Consider the following 14,358-nt stretch of genomic DNA (forward strand, 5'->3'; position numbering starts at 1 on the left):
AAAACTAACTGTGCTGAAACGCAGACGCCATGCATCTTAGAGGGCTGAAGCCTCGGCATAATTCACATTGAAATCTCTAGCTCCGCACAACAAGAGCTTGATGAAATATGCTGCATTAGGCCACTCCACATGAAAGTGAGCTTTATTTTTTTTTTGTTGCTGATTTCATTTTATTTTTTAATGGATAAAAGATGGAGAAGATAGTTGGGTGTGTTTATCCACACAAAGACCTTCTAAGTCTTGCCCTCCCATCATGGCTGTGGGGTATTATACTAGCAGACTCACATGAATGTTTTTTTTTTAAGGATGAATAGTGATTGGAACAACATAGCATTGTAAAAAAAAATGTCATGTGAGAATCATGACTGTTGTTCATTTTTAATTTTCTTTTTTTACAAGTCAGCTGAATTGCTTCTTTTTGCTGTTTAGCAAAAATATCAAACCTTAATTTCATACCAAGTGCTTACTGCATGCAATAAAATTAAGATGATTATGTTCCCTCTTCTCTTCTGTGGAACACTGGGAGAGTCTTTGTCGTTAAGGCAAGTAATGAGATATCATTGCACCGAATTATGCATTTTGATGACAATAAACAATTAGGATAATTAGAAGATTGGAAAAGTGTCTTCACTTGCAGGGATACCTTACTTCTTAGGTTCATTCTGACACAGGGATCTTTTAAATGTGAAAAAGATTTTTGCTAAACCTCTGAATCATAAGGTCTCATAAGGTCATCAAAAGGTCAATCAAAGTTATTGATCAGCTGAATATCAAGATGCAGTAAGAAATCAGCTTAATGAAAGATCAACATGTGATCATCCCTGATTGGCCTGATTAGCTGGTCAGAAACTCAAGAACCTGATCTTGTACTACTTAGAAAACAAATCATATGTAGCACTACGACGTTGCTGTGAAACCCTCTTTGGTGTTGATGCTGTTACTAAGGAAAGATTGCCTTTTGGAAGCCTTCCCTACTTTGTCCAGAATATTCATGCATATACTCCTGTTTTTATAACGCTTGCTAGGCAAACAACTAATACAAGTTGCAAAACCCAGTTTAAAGTTTCCTCTTTAAAATCCCATTGAAAATAATGAAGAAAAAACTGTTTTACAGTGGCCACAGCAAGTTGTTGCCTTGTGTGTTAATATTAACAAGTAAAGATTGGTCACAGCAAGAGGGCTATAAAAGTATTTTCAATCTTGTATTAAAACCTTGCAATGTTATTGCATTTAAAGATAAATCATACTGAGCCACAATCCATACTCACACATCAATGATTTGCAAAAATCGAACATCCAAAGGTTTCCCATAGCATGTTGATCAGTGTGTCATTATAGAATCTTTTGACAAAATATAGAAAACCTATTAGCCACATGTTCATCAGGGCAAAACTAACAGAAATTTGATCTGCAAAGAAATATGACAGAAGTAGCTTCTAAAGTGAAAAATCAAAAGGTAAAACAGCTGATATCTAAGCTTCTTTATGGCCATTTTTCAGTTCTTTTGTTTGTATTTCCACTAGGTGGTCCAGCCAGGCTTCTGTTCAACATTTCAACAGCATCGGTCAGTGATGGTTGATGTCCATGACTTTGTTCTGTGCCCCTTTTTAACATGCAGAGCTGAAAGAGCTAAACTGGAACTTCAAAGCAAATCAGATAAACCTGTGGATTCTCAATAATAATGCATGAACTGTTGTGGGAGCTGGGATATACAGACACACAAATCTAGCCCTGAATCATAACATGAGAGATGCATATGGGTGGGATAAAAACACTAATAAATCAGACTTGCACGGCTACTCATTGCTCATGCCTGATTTTACTGGTTAAGCAGCACCATTTTTGGGACAAAAGGCATTGCACATCACAAGATTGGATCTGTTACATAAGTCATTGCTCCGATTACAAATCCCACTGTAATATGACATTATTATAGGAAAAACCTATTACTCACAATGTTTATTGCAGTATTGTTTGTCGTAGACAATAAAGGTGAAAAAAGAGGGACCTGTTACAGAGCACTGATGCACTCATGGTATTAAGTCATGAAATCAGGCTGAAACCTGTTTGGGCCAAATGCATGAATTGTGCTTTCGTATGTAATCCCTGGTGATGGATGATACCTAAAGTAGACAGGTACGTTTGAGTTTTTGCTTCCGTCAGCATACAGACTACACTGCCTTTAGAAATTTTTAACACTTTTGCAGATTTAGAGTTTGAGATTTAACTTGAACTATTCTATCAGTTCTGAATCCTCCTTCATTCGGTATGTTTGAGGTCTCTGCCCTGATTAAAGGTCCAAGTCTGGAGGATTTTGCAACATCTAACAGGTGCTTTCCTTTAGCAGTGGCTCTCCTCTCTCTTCTTGTCACTTATTCATGAAGACCAGATTTGACGAATGCGTACGCGTAGTTGTCCTGCCAACAAATTATCTTTCAGGGGCCTTTGGCTCCTTCTCTGATTAATACTCTCCTTCTCCAGCCCTTCAGTTTAAGTAGATGACCACATCTTAGTAAGTCTTTCTTTAGCAGCTAAGATAATTCATGTTCACATATAATTGAAAACAAAAATTAAGGTATACAAAGTTATTCATTTGTAGCGTCCTCAACACGTGGCAATAAAACCGAAAACATTGAGTTCTGGATATCAGAGCAAACTTTCCAAGAACTGCTCACAGCTAGAGAGGAAAATTAAAGCCCTTGCTTAAAAGCAAAGGATCTTCACTAAACTCAAATGACTTTTGAGGGTTTGTGCCTTGATCTACTAAGCCACATACACACACACACACACACACACACACACGCACATAAATAGGACTTTCATGAAAGAATCATCTGAAGAGAACCCTATCTTCATCCTCATCTCATAATTTACACTCAGAACTTCACAGCAAAAACCTTCAAATACTGGCTGCTACATTAAAAAAAAAGAGTCCTGAGAGTTGATAAAGTTAATAAAGAACTTTTCAGCCGCTTTGAGCAAAGATTTGTTTAGATAAAAAAAGGAGAGTAGAAGTTTGTGAAATAAACCCCTCTCACTGTGTAATTCAAGAAGTGGAACAAAAATGATTTGGACTGACGCTGCAGTCGGTGGCAGGTAGAGAGGAGACAAGACGTGCTCAAATACAAGCAAATGCTCAAATCATACATCTGCCAGAACTGAATCCTAAGCATCCACAAATGAACACATTCTTACACCCGCGGACATGCTTACTGCATATAGAAGCAACTACAAAGTAAGCATATGAAGTGCATGAGAAGCCTTTGGAAACATGAAAAAACCCATAAGAACTGAAACCATCTAACCTAATTTCATGAGGTGTTTATGAGCTGCTAACAACATCTGCTAAGGTGTTCATACTACACTCTGACCTCAGAGTCTCTAAGCCTTTGCTTACGGCTCAATTATTTATTTTCATTTTTTCACTTTTTTTTCTTTCTTGGAACTTGCAAATGATTTACAAAGAGGTGTTTGTCATTGCTGACAACCCTTGCATGCCACTGCCATTAAAAAAATGTTATTAGTCATAATTATTAGTTATAGTCATCAAAGATTATTGATGACTGTATAATTGAACTTGTCCCTTCCCTGTCTTTGCAAAAAGACTTTGCATTCCATTCCTTCCATCCAAATCCCTTCATGCTCTTGTTTGCACTTATGTGGCCACCTTGAGCTGCTTAGGTGTTCAGAGATCAGATGTCAGGTGCGATGCTGTTGACCACATCTTACAGATATTGTTTTTTGATTGTTACACGGGTTCTGAAGTCTCTGACAAGTATGGCAAGGTGAATAAGAGAATAACCTGTCGGTGGTCAGTCTCAATGCAGGTGTCCCTTGAAAATAGGAAACTTTATATCTGTCCGAAAACATTTCTGTGAAGCTGAATGAGATTTCTCGATCTTTACAGCCAAGGCTCGCTTTGTCTTTGGAACTGAATGTAAAATTGGTTTAACAAATCCTGATCCTTTGATAAGCACTTCTCCACGTCGTCTAAATGGGACTCATTTCCCTCAGCACAAAAATTAAGCCTCCTGCCGTTTACATCTTCGGTGCGAGAAAGTGCACAGACCTTGCCAATAGACTGTTTCGCCAGCTGTGAATGTTGCCGAAGCTTTCGTTTGACATTTCTAACTCTATAATGCAGTTGGCACATTACGCTTGAGTCAGTACACAACATCTGTTTGTAGGTATTACTGTACACAGGTGAGGCAATCGAATGAATCTGCACGGAATGACATTCTCATTCAAAATCGAAAACACATCTGTTTGCTGCTTATAAAAAATCTGTTGATTGATATTTTCCTTTTCAATAATATATAACACCTGACAAAGGTAGCGCTGTCTGTAACAAAAAGCATTCCATGCTCGGAATCTCTTGCCAGACTTGTAGATTTCCAGTATGTTTTATTATACAAATGTGCAAAACTAGGGTACGGGTCACTTTGCCCCCTTGCTGTTTGTACCTTGGTAATTTTATACCTGATTTATGTAGTATGAAATGGAACTATCTGCAGTGTATTTTGTACCAAGTGTGGATCATTTTGTTACCGCCAAGGTTATCTCTCCTACCTGCTATGACAGCCAGGGATTTTAAATTAGTGTTCCACAATGTGCTCTTAGTTTGAGGTGAGGAAATATGGTTATGTTGCCCCAGTAAATCTCATCTATCAGCATGAGGTTATTCAGACCTGTTTTGGCTCGGCCGAGGTTAGATATCTCTCTTATTTCATCAGTTAACCAGCCCAAACATGAATCTGAACTAGAATGAATGGAAATATGGTGCCTTACAAAGTTTACAGAAAATAATTTACATGTAAACTAAATTCAAGTTGAAGTCCTAAAAAATCTAGAAAATAAAACTTAGACCCATTATATGTTGTACAATTTTGTGCTGACATTTTTAGTACCCTCATTATAAGAGTGGGGTACAACAGGTTTCCAACTGTATCTGTAAATCAGGTCCTCACTTATCAAACTGATTTACTGTCAGACTTGCAGAGTTTCATTATATTAATTTTGATTCCCAAAAATGTACATTTTATTCTGTTACAATCAGCAATGCATATATTTGGCACATGCCATTTGGTCAAATATTTCAACTTCAGGTAGGTATGCAGTCATAATTAAGCCTCAACTTAGATATCTAATATATTTGCTAATGAAGGCTTTGGTGCCCTCTATCTTAAAAGTTAAAGATGAAAAATTGTCCATACTAAGGTATTTAATAATGTCTATATGTGGTTGAAAATTTGTCAGGGTTGACAGAATACGCTCACCAAAAGCCCGACTATCAGCATATTTGTTTTGGATGCATTCTGATATATAGATATATGTTTTAAAAGAGTGAAATTTCTAACATACTTTCTGACCTAAAAAAAATTAAAAGGGCTTGGCAACCTGAAATACCCATAAGAAATGTGTTCAAGCTTAACTGGATTGACCTATCTACTTGGTTTTATTTGTTAAATTGGATAGCTAGAGCATCGGTTAAACACCAAATTATTCTAGCCCCAGGCAGATTTAGGTTTAAAGTCATCTTCCAGTTTGACTGCCGTGTTTCTTCTGACTCTGGGTAAAATGAATGTTCTGGAATGACCCAACCACGATCTCGCTTGAATCTGATAAACAATCCATGGAGGGGGAAAACGATTAGGGTGGTGGTAAAGAGACCTTCCAACCACAAATATGTTCAGCCTATCAAGCTAAATTATTAAAATAGCAGTGGAAACATGCAAAAGGCTGGCCAGCAATTATAAGAACTGTTTGAGTGCTGCAATGCCAATAAAGATTATTCTATAGATAATTAACAAGAGGTTAGTAATTTCTCATATTCCATTCTGATAAAATATAGTAAAATACAATAAAAACTGCTAAATTATTTGCTTTAAATTTGTCCCCCTCTCAAATTGTTTTAATATATATTTTCAAACTCCTTGGTTAAGTTGAAACAGTTTAACATCAGAATCTCCCTGGGTTATGAATAAGTTTGGACTTGACTATACTGTGAGTGGAAAATGTACAAAAAGCATTTGCATTTTATAAATCATTTATAAGAATTAAAATGTTCTGCATTGCTTTTGCTTTGTTTTTAAAGGAAACCTTTTGAGGTTTAGTTTACATTAAGACAAGTTTGTTTAAAAAGAGCACTTTTTCTTCTTCAATGTATCAGAATGTTTGATTGCAAAGACGTCATTTCAGAGTGTCTTGAAATTTTATATTATTCATACTAGGACCCAAGAATAATTTTTCATACATAGTAATAATAGTAATAATTTATTTATTTACTTGTTTCTGGTTCTCTTGATCTAGGAAATCATAGGTTCCCTCCCAGCTCCTAATACAGGATTGGTTTTGTTGTTTGACTTGATTTTAGCATATCTTCGGAAGTCGACGTGTGAAGCATTCTGCAGGTGCAGAGTATTCAGATTTATTTTAAAAAAGTAAATTCAGCTCCACATCCAAGCTAAAGAAGCTAAACCTAAAACCCAACAACTAAACGTGGAAAAGAAATATCTGCTGTCGGCTCAGAAAACCTTAAAACGGAGGGATTTCTGGGGCAACTGGGACACGGGCTATTCGAGATGCCTACTGTAACTAATGACAGATAATACATGTATAAAACAAAACAGATTCTGTGCCGTTGATCTGCGCGCTTTCCTTCACTGAATTGGAACTAAAATGGCCTCCAAGTGTACTGAACAATGGGAGTGAGCATAATGCAGTGTGACTACTGAGTGACTTGACAGAGATCCAAAGTGAATAAAGGGCCTCACTATGTGCAACAGCCAGGCTAAGCTGCTGCAGTGCTCAGGACTTTGGCGGGTGACGGCGCATCATGACGCTCCATTCACATTTAATTTTCTAATAAATCCCACCGCCTTTTTCAACATGGCACGCTGTCTGCGTCTTAGAAGCATTTACAATTAAAAAAAAAAAGCTTCTTCTTACACACTTGGTGAAATCTTTGTCCTTTTGTTGTTTCTGTAATAGGGGACTTATTTCCTACTTTGAGAGAAGCCAGATCAAACATTGAGTTAGATCACACATTTCACCACAATAGGTTTGTTTCAACAGCAACAGCAAAAAAGAGGAAAAAACATCTGTATTGTCTGAATCCATTCTAGCCTACTTATTGTTCTAATAAAGCGGGGGACACACTTTGAGTTATAAAATATTAAGCTGGAAATTTGGGAATTTTACTTCTTATGTCGGATCAATCTATCTGAACCAATTTATACATGTTGAAATCCTACGAGCCCTTTCTTAATAATTCAGTATCACTATGATAATATAAGGTTGGAAGTAATGATGGACTCAGCTATATCAGAGTTCGATTTTTGTGTAAAATAATTTATGTAGCTATTTCACTTCAAACCGGTTATGCAGTACTGATATGTTTGAGGTAACTCTAATTTCAGGTACAACAATCTGTTCATAATGTCAAATATTGACTTATGGGGGGAACCTCAGAAGAAGACATTTCTCTATTTCAGTACTTCTTTATGATTCCTGAAAACTGGCAACTCCCAGCTAATTGCGAGGAGAAAAACAAATAATTTAACCGAATAATGATTAACAATGTTTTTCTTTTTTTCTTTTTCTTTTCTTTTGTCCAGCAGCCAAAGTTTAAAGAGAAGGCATGAGCCGGTCATTTTGAGATACAGCAAGGTCAAATGCCTGGGCAAGGTCAAAAGAAAAACGCAAACATGTCCTACCATTCTTTCACGTTAAGGTCCGTTTAATCAGATGGAACAGAAAGTCCCAGAGTGCCCACAGTTTTCTGCAGCCGTATGGAACATAAGGTAAAAGGGCGATGCCCCTTATTGACATATTGCTTTTCACCGATGTCCAGCTGGCCGAAGATGCGATAATTAATCTATTTGGAACATTTCCAATCACAAAGAAAATCTGTCCCCGTGTGAAACTAAAGCAGCAGCATTTAATCACTATTATTAATGTAACAGTGCTGTAAACTACGGTTAGCAAAGTGCGCGTGGCCCATCTTCTAATCACCCAACTACAGGCAAGCTACTCCAGCAGATAATTTACCTGATTAATAAGGGTTGGAAGACACATGTCCTCAAACCAAAAGGTTTTGTTTCACGCCCTTCGGTTCACCACACATATCTGCAGCATTGCTGTACACTTGTACACATGCAGAACAAAAGTCCAGAACACTACGCTACAACCTTTAGCAGAGGTACCAAAACAAAGCAGAGTTGGAGGGCTTCCACATATCACTGAAGTCTCATGGTCAGGGAAAATTATGGTTTCTTAGTCAACTACGGAGTAATTGGAAAAAAGAAAGAGGCACCGCACAACATCTTTGTGTACGCAATGTTAACCAGTAATATAGTACACAACTTGCTCTGAATTGAATCTGTTTTTTCACTTGTAGTGACCAAAGGTACACATCACTTGTACAAATAAATCTAAGCTAAAGTTAGACTCTTGATGCATTCAACCAGCCCCAGCAGGCAATAGGGGTCTTTATTCTGGAGACACACAGGCATTGTGTGGTGAGGAGAATGTTTGTCCAGAAGGGTTTCACAACTATGTGTGCTTTTTGCATTTTAACTCCATGGTGCGCTTATCTATTTTTAAAATGACTCAAAAACAATTTAAGCCATTTTATAGCATCAATATTTTGACACAGTCTTCTTGAAAAATTCCTAAAACACTATTTTAAGTAATTGATAAAACATGATTGTGTCACCTTTGCAATACTGGCCAATGGTGGGACATGATAAATAAGATGAAAAAGTAAACATTCTTCATTTAATGTTTAATAGAGAGGAAGTTGACACATTTTTGTCTGTTTATCTTGATTTAAATGTAACAAATACATACCGAACTGTGATTTGACAAAACTATGTAGGATATCATACAGTGATTTTTGGGAACTCTTACTCAACTAATACTTAACCAGTCAATATTAGCGATTTCTTCTCTAGAGTTCACCTACAATGAGCAGAATACCAAACAGGTTTAATATTTTTGCACTCTCACTGTGCCTTATTTTTTAAGTAGTACCCTGCAACTGTAAAGCCCAGTCATTTTTCGGTACCTACCGAAGAGTTTGGCTACGGAATGTCTGCCTACCTTAAATGTATGTTAAAAGCGGAAATCTGTAAAACACTCGCAAGCTTGGCTCTGCTTAAACCAGCAATTACCTCCCATGCTTCAAAATTCAGTCACACTAGCTTGAGCTAATCCGAGCATTAATTGGATTTCAAAGCAAAAGGAAGGAGAGGAATAAGAACACCGTCATTCACTTTGCAGGAGCTAAGAGTCATCAGCCTGCTTGATTTTGATTGTGAGGGACGTAGGAGGAAAAACCCGCACAAACAGAGAACACCCGAGACAAAAAAAAGAGGAGAGTTTTAATCTGCCATGCTGTGCCTCCCTTTACAACTTTGTGTTCATGAAAGGGGAACGTATTATAAAAATAACACCGAATAAATGAGTTACCGCGAATAGATGGTACATCTGGATTCTGTTGAGCCGGCTTGGCTTTCAACAAGCGACACAATATCAAGGAATGGCATCTGTCTTTTTGTCTGTCTAATCATCTTAACTAGTTAAGAGCTTTAACCTTTAAGTGCTATGCTCCTTGAACGTGGAGCGCCGCTGGGGTGTTACGGTGGCAATAGCTTGAGTACACAACCTCCAGCCTGGCTTTCCTTTGATGTTCTCCAAAAGCCATGGTCTACCAGGAACTGAGAAGATCAAAGACATGCGATTTCTATCAAATGGAGCTCTTGTTGGCTGTTTGCGATGCTTTACTCTTCATCAGCAACACTCACTCCGTCACCAGGATGCCACGGGAAGCACAGTGCTCTTTTAAACCCAGTGGTGATCTCACGGTTATCCAGATGAAAAAGGATTTATTAAAACCTCCCATCAACCAACTCTATAAATAGAAGCTCGCGGAAAATCTTCCGAGAGGAGAAAAAAAAAAAATAAGCTGTGCTCTTAAGCTGTTATTAACATGCAAACAGAAAGAATATGTGAAATGTTATTTTGAAGCTGCAAATATTTTTTTCTGTGAAAGTCGGAATAATGCTTCCTGGTACTGTATCTCTCACTACATCATACAGTTAAAAAAAAAAGAAAGTTATACAAAGCTGAATCACACTCGCTCTTGCTGCACTTGTTAGTTGACTGCAGGCTGAACTTTAATAGTAATTTACATGAGATACTGCATGCATTATTGCTTAAGGGACTCAAGTGGTAGGTGAACTGCAGTTAAAGTGGTTTTGTCATCCATGCTTGTTACATCATGCAGACATTTTAAGCAAGAGTGACTCATAATAGTATTGCCAAGTTAAAATTCTCTCTCTAAAAAGCAAAAAGGAAAAAAAAAAAAAAAAAAACAGAAACGACACAATTGGAACATGTCCCAAAGATTTTGATGCTTTCGGCAACTCTCAGGTAGAGTTGAACAAACAGCCGCCACCTGCTATACTGGATGCTGCTTGTTTTTGGTAAACTGCACCAAGGTTCCGCTAACAACCTTTTTCAGCCAAAAAACCTAGAAGTTGATTTATTGTTTTTGGCTCTGTGTGTCAGAATAACTCCCCATCCTTTGTGTCGCATGGCAAAAGAGCCTCGCTGAGCTGTGCTGCGTGTCTGTCTGTATGAGTTGATCGAATTGACCTTGTGAAGTGCCTTAAGATGACATGGGTTGTGAATTGGTATTATATAAATTGAAATTGAACGAAATTGCTGCAAACTCATTTGTGTTGTTTTTGTTTGTTTTGTACTGCTTTCTGATAAAACACGTCTCTAAAAACAACTTCTCAGAAATAAAGATTTAACACCTTGTAAGACTCCCTCTTCTAAACATGTGCGAGCCTAATTCTGAGACCTTATCATAGCAGCTTAATTATGTGTGAATGTGTGTTGATGTAGGTATGCATATCATGTGCATGTGCAAATTTCAACAGCAAACAGGTACCATGATTGAGACATTTTCTTAAGTAAGCATTCCACTGCATAAATTATTGCTGATTTCCAACATAAAAAAGACGTTGCATTGCTCTATGGCAACACTGAACGGACAGCATACCTGCTGAACAGCTCTAGAACTGCAAACATGTTTTATTCAAAGATTGTTGATTACAGTGTCTTTTAAAAGTATCATTACCCCCCTGAATGTTTCACAATTTGCACTGTAACAACTATAAACTTCCACGTGGCTTATTTGGATTGTAAGCGATAGCTTAACACAAATTAGGGCTTAATTATGAAGTGGCAGGAAAAGAATACGGGCATTTTCTTTTTGTTTATAAAAGCCTGACAAGTGTGGCATATGTATGATCTCCAGTTTGCACGGTGGTTACAGCTCCAACTTTTATGGGTCGTATTTTTGCCTGCTTTGTATATCTAGAGTCTAAAATTGTTGATCATTTTCTATATAAAAAGCTATCTCAGATTGAGTCAGATTGGACACAGACTGTCTATGTTCAATCACCTTCAAGTCTTTATATTCTCAATTAGATTTAGGTCCATGCCATTCCAACACATGACAATATTTTGATCTCAACATTTCTACGGAGGCCCTAGCTGTAACGGTAGGGCTGTAGTCCTGCTTAAACGTTAACCATCACACAGTCTCAAGTCTTCTGCAGGTTTTCTACTTTACAGTATTTAGCTTTCTCCATCAGCTCTGACAAGCTTCTCTGTCTGTGTTGGAGAAAAGCATCTCCACAGCACTATGCTGCCATAAGCATGCTTCTTTGTGGAGATGGTGTGTTCAGGGTGTTGGTTTTCTGACACACATGGCATTTTACATGTAGGCCAAAACGTTTATTTTTGTTATCTGACCATTGCATTTCCCATATATTTGCAGATGAGACTTCTTGTGGCTTTCTTTTCATAACTCAACAATCTAACCACACTCCACAAGGGACAATTTGTGGAGTGCATGATTAACAGTTGTCACGTCCTACAGATTATCCCACCTGAGCTGTGGATCTCAGCAGCTCCACCAGAGTTAATGTGGGCCTCTTGGCTGTTTGTCAGTTTAGGTGAATGGGTATGTGTTGGTAAGTTTTGAACCATGCTGGCTCCACTTTTCAGGGTGAATCAAACGGCAATGCCTGGGATGCTCAAAGTTTTGGCATATTGGTTTTCCCTCTTGAAGGGCAACTGGTTGCATTGGATTTTGATTTTAAAACATTTTGGAAAAATGAGTATTCTTTTCCTTCAACTACACAAATATTTAATTATGTTGCACAGGTCTAGTGCACACACAAAAATTCAATTCAAATATGTCAACATCTTTGGTCGTTAGGTGACAAAAATGTTCAACGGTTCAAGGGGTATGAATACTTTTGAAAAGTACTACTGCTGTTGAATGACGAAGCACTGGAAGTTTTAAGTCCTCGCTTGAGCGACGTACACCAATTGGACACTGCTGCATCAATGATCCCATTCTTATAGGCCAAATAAGAAAGCAAAATGTGTCCAGATGAGTACTGTCAAACTTTATAAGGATGACTGTGACATAAATGTATACATAAACACAAACATAGTATATTTGGATTTGGAGCCATTTTATATACTGATGTGCACAAAGAAACCAAAAACAAATAAATAAAATAAAACAAAAAGAAACCCATCCATTTTAAATTCACTGCAATGCGTTTTTAATTTAGTCTGACCAAACAAAAGAACCCCTTTAGGTGGTCTGCTCTGTGCTGGCATGGTCTTTGCTACACCCAACTCCCCTGTCAGCTTTGAATCTGTAGTTGACACATTTCTCAGTCAACTGCAGTCCACGTATCTATGTGTGCTCTTTGTTTCATGGGCCATCACAGTTTCAAACATGCATTTAGGGCAGAGGAAGGAGTGACAGACGTGCACATTTCATTGACATGTTTATTATCGTATCTATGCAGAGACTAGGGTGCATTAAATTTTCTACTAATAGAGCAAAAAGGAAAAAAGGATGAGTGGATACTTACCTTCTTTAGGAGGCCGTCTTACTTCTGCACTCAGATTGCAGATCTGACCGACATGCAGCTGAGGTGACAAGCAACCCTCCGTTTGTGGGTTTAAAGGTAAAACCACATTATTGAGCATGAGCATGCTCTCTGATTCTCCATCGCCTAAATGCTGGGGACATGTGCATTTGGTGTACACGATCCCACACGCCTCCACTGTCCCTTTCTCTGCTTTCAGGCAGTTTTCCAGCCACGTACAAAGCACTTGACACCCAAACTGGCTGGGGCTCGCCTTATTCAATACTAAGAACTCCAGGATAGACTGCTCCTCCTCATCCAGCTTCTGCGGCGTCAATCCATTGTAATCGTAGGGAAAAACCCTCCGCAGCTGAGCAAAATTTTTGTCGTAGAGCAAAAATATGTAATTATTCTTTGAATCGCAGAGATACACAATGGATGCGTTCACTTTGAGCAGCTCGTTAATCTTCTCGTGCGAGTAGTGATCGAACTGGTAAGCAAGCAAAGAGTATTCGGAGCAGCTCAAGTCTCGCTTGTATAGCTTAAGGTAGATGCTGTATTTGGTTGGGTCTGGGTTCTCCAGCGTCCATGTACAGTTTGTGTAGTTCTTGGGAAACATTTCAGACACCGAGTATGATCCATAAATGACCCCCTTGACCAGAGTGGAACACCAATAATCTTGGGCACCAGTTAATCCGAACATAACCAGAAGATAGGTGGAAAATATATAAATCAACAGGTTTCGAACAGCCTTCATCCTATGTCATTTGGCCTGCAGGGAAAGATGAAGAACATCATGCAAAAAGAATATTAAATCAGAGCACAGACACATTAAGGATGATTTCTGTCAAGTCTAATTGACATGCTTCACATAGTTCTCGCCAAGTCCTTCCATGAAAAGGGTGAAAAAAAGACACATTAACCTCAGCAGCATGTCTTTTGCACCCCCTCATCCTGCCTCTCCTCTCCAACTATACTTTGTGCAAACATTGCCACCTTGTGGCTGCTTCGGCCCTTCTTTGTTTTTATATTTATTTAATTTTTTTTTTTTTTTTTGAGGGAGGTGGGCGCAATAATGTGAGTCATTTAGACATTATTAATTGGGTCAGATTTGGATTGGCACCATCCCAGGAGATATTCGAATATAGCTGTTCGGAATGGTAGATTGATCAAACACAAACTGCGAATATTGGCATGGAGGTCCTCACGAGTTTTAGTATGCGACGATTTCTTGTTTTCTTTTTTTTTCTTTTTTACGCAGTAACCAGCATCTTTTTTTCAATCGAACTGGGTTCTTTAAATGTAGACTGAACAGTTAGATAACAAAAGGGTGAATTTTATTTTGGGGGGTCGTAAACGATAAGGTCCGCATATCTTTAATGTATCCTCA

General features: G+C 38.1%; 1 protein-coding gene across 10 annotated transcripts in view; it reads right to left on the reverse strand.

The window, feature by feature from the left end:
- Positions 1–14,358, reverse strand: part of adgrb3 (adhesion G protein-coupled receptor B3) — a 166,976-nt gene that overhangs the window by 151,041 nt on the left and 1,577 nt on the right. For all 10 annotated transcript variants that reach the window (XM_036126590.1, XM_036126588.1, XM_036126585.1 and 7 more), the window contains exon 2: positions 12,972–13,740. In XM_036126590.1, coding sequence (XP_035982483.1) covers positions 12,972–13,725 — 754 coding nt within the window. In that variant the 5' untranslated portion in view covers positions 13,726–13,740. The remainder of the gene's footprint in view (positions 1–12,971; positions 13,741–14,358) is intronic.

This window comes from Fundulus heteroclitus, chromosome 22 (genome assembly GCF_011125445.2).
Source record: "Fundulus heteroclitus isolate FHET01 chromosome 22, MU-UCD_Fhet_4.1, whole genome shotgun sequence".
NCBI lineage: Eukaryota > Metazoa > Chordata > Actinopteri > Cyprinodontiformes > Fundulidae > Fundulus > Fundulus heteroclitus.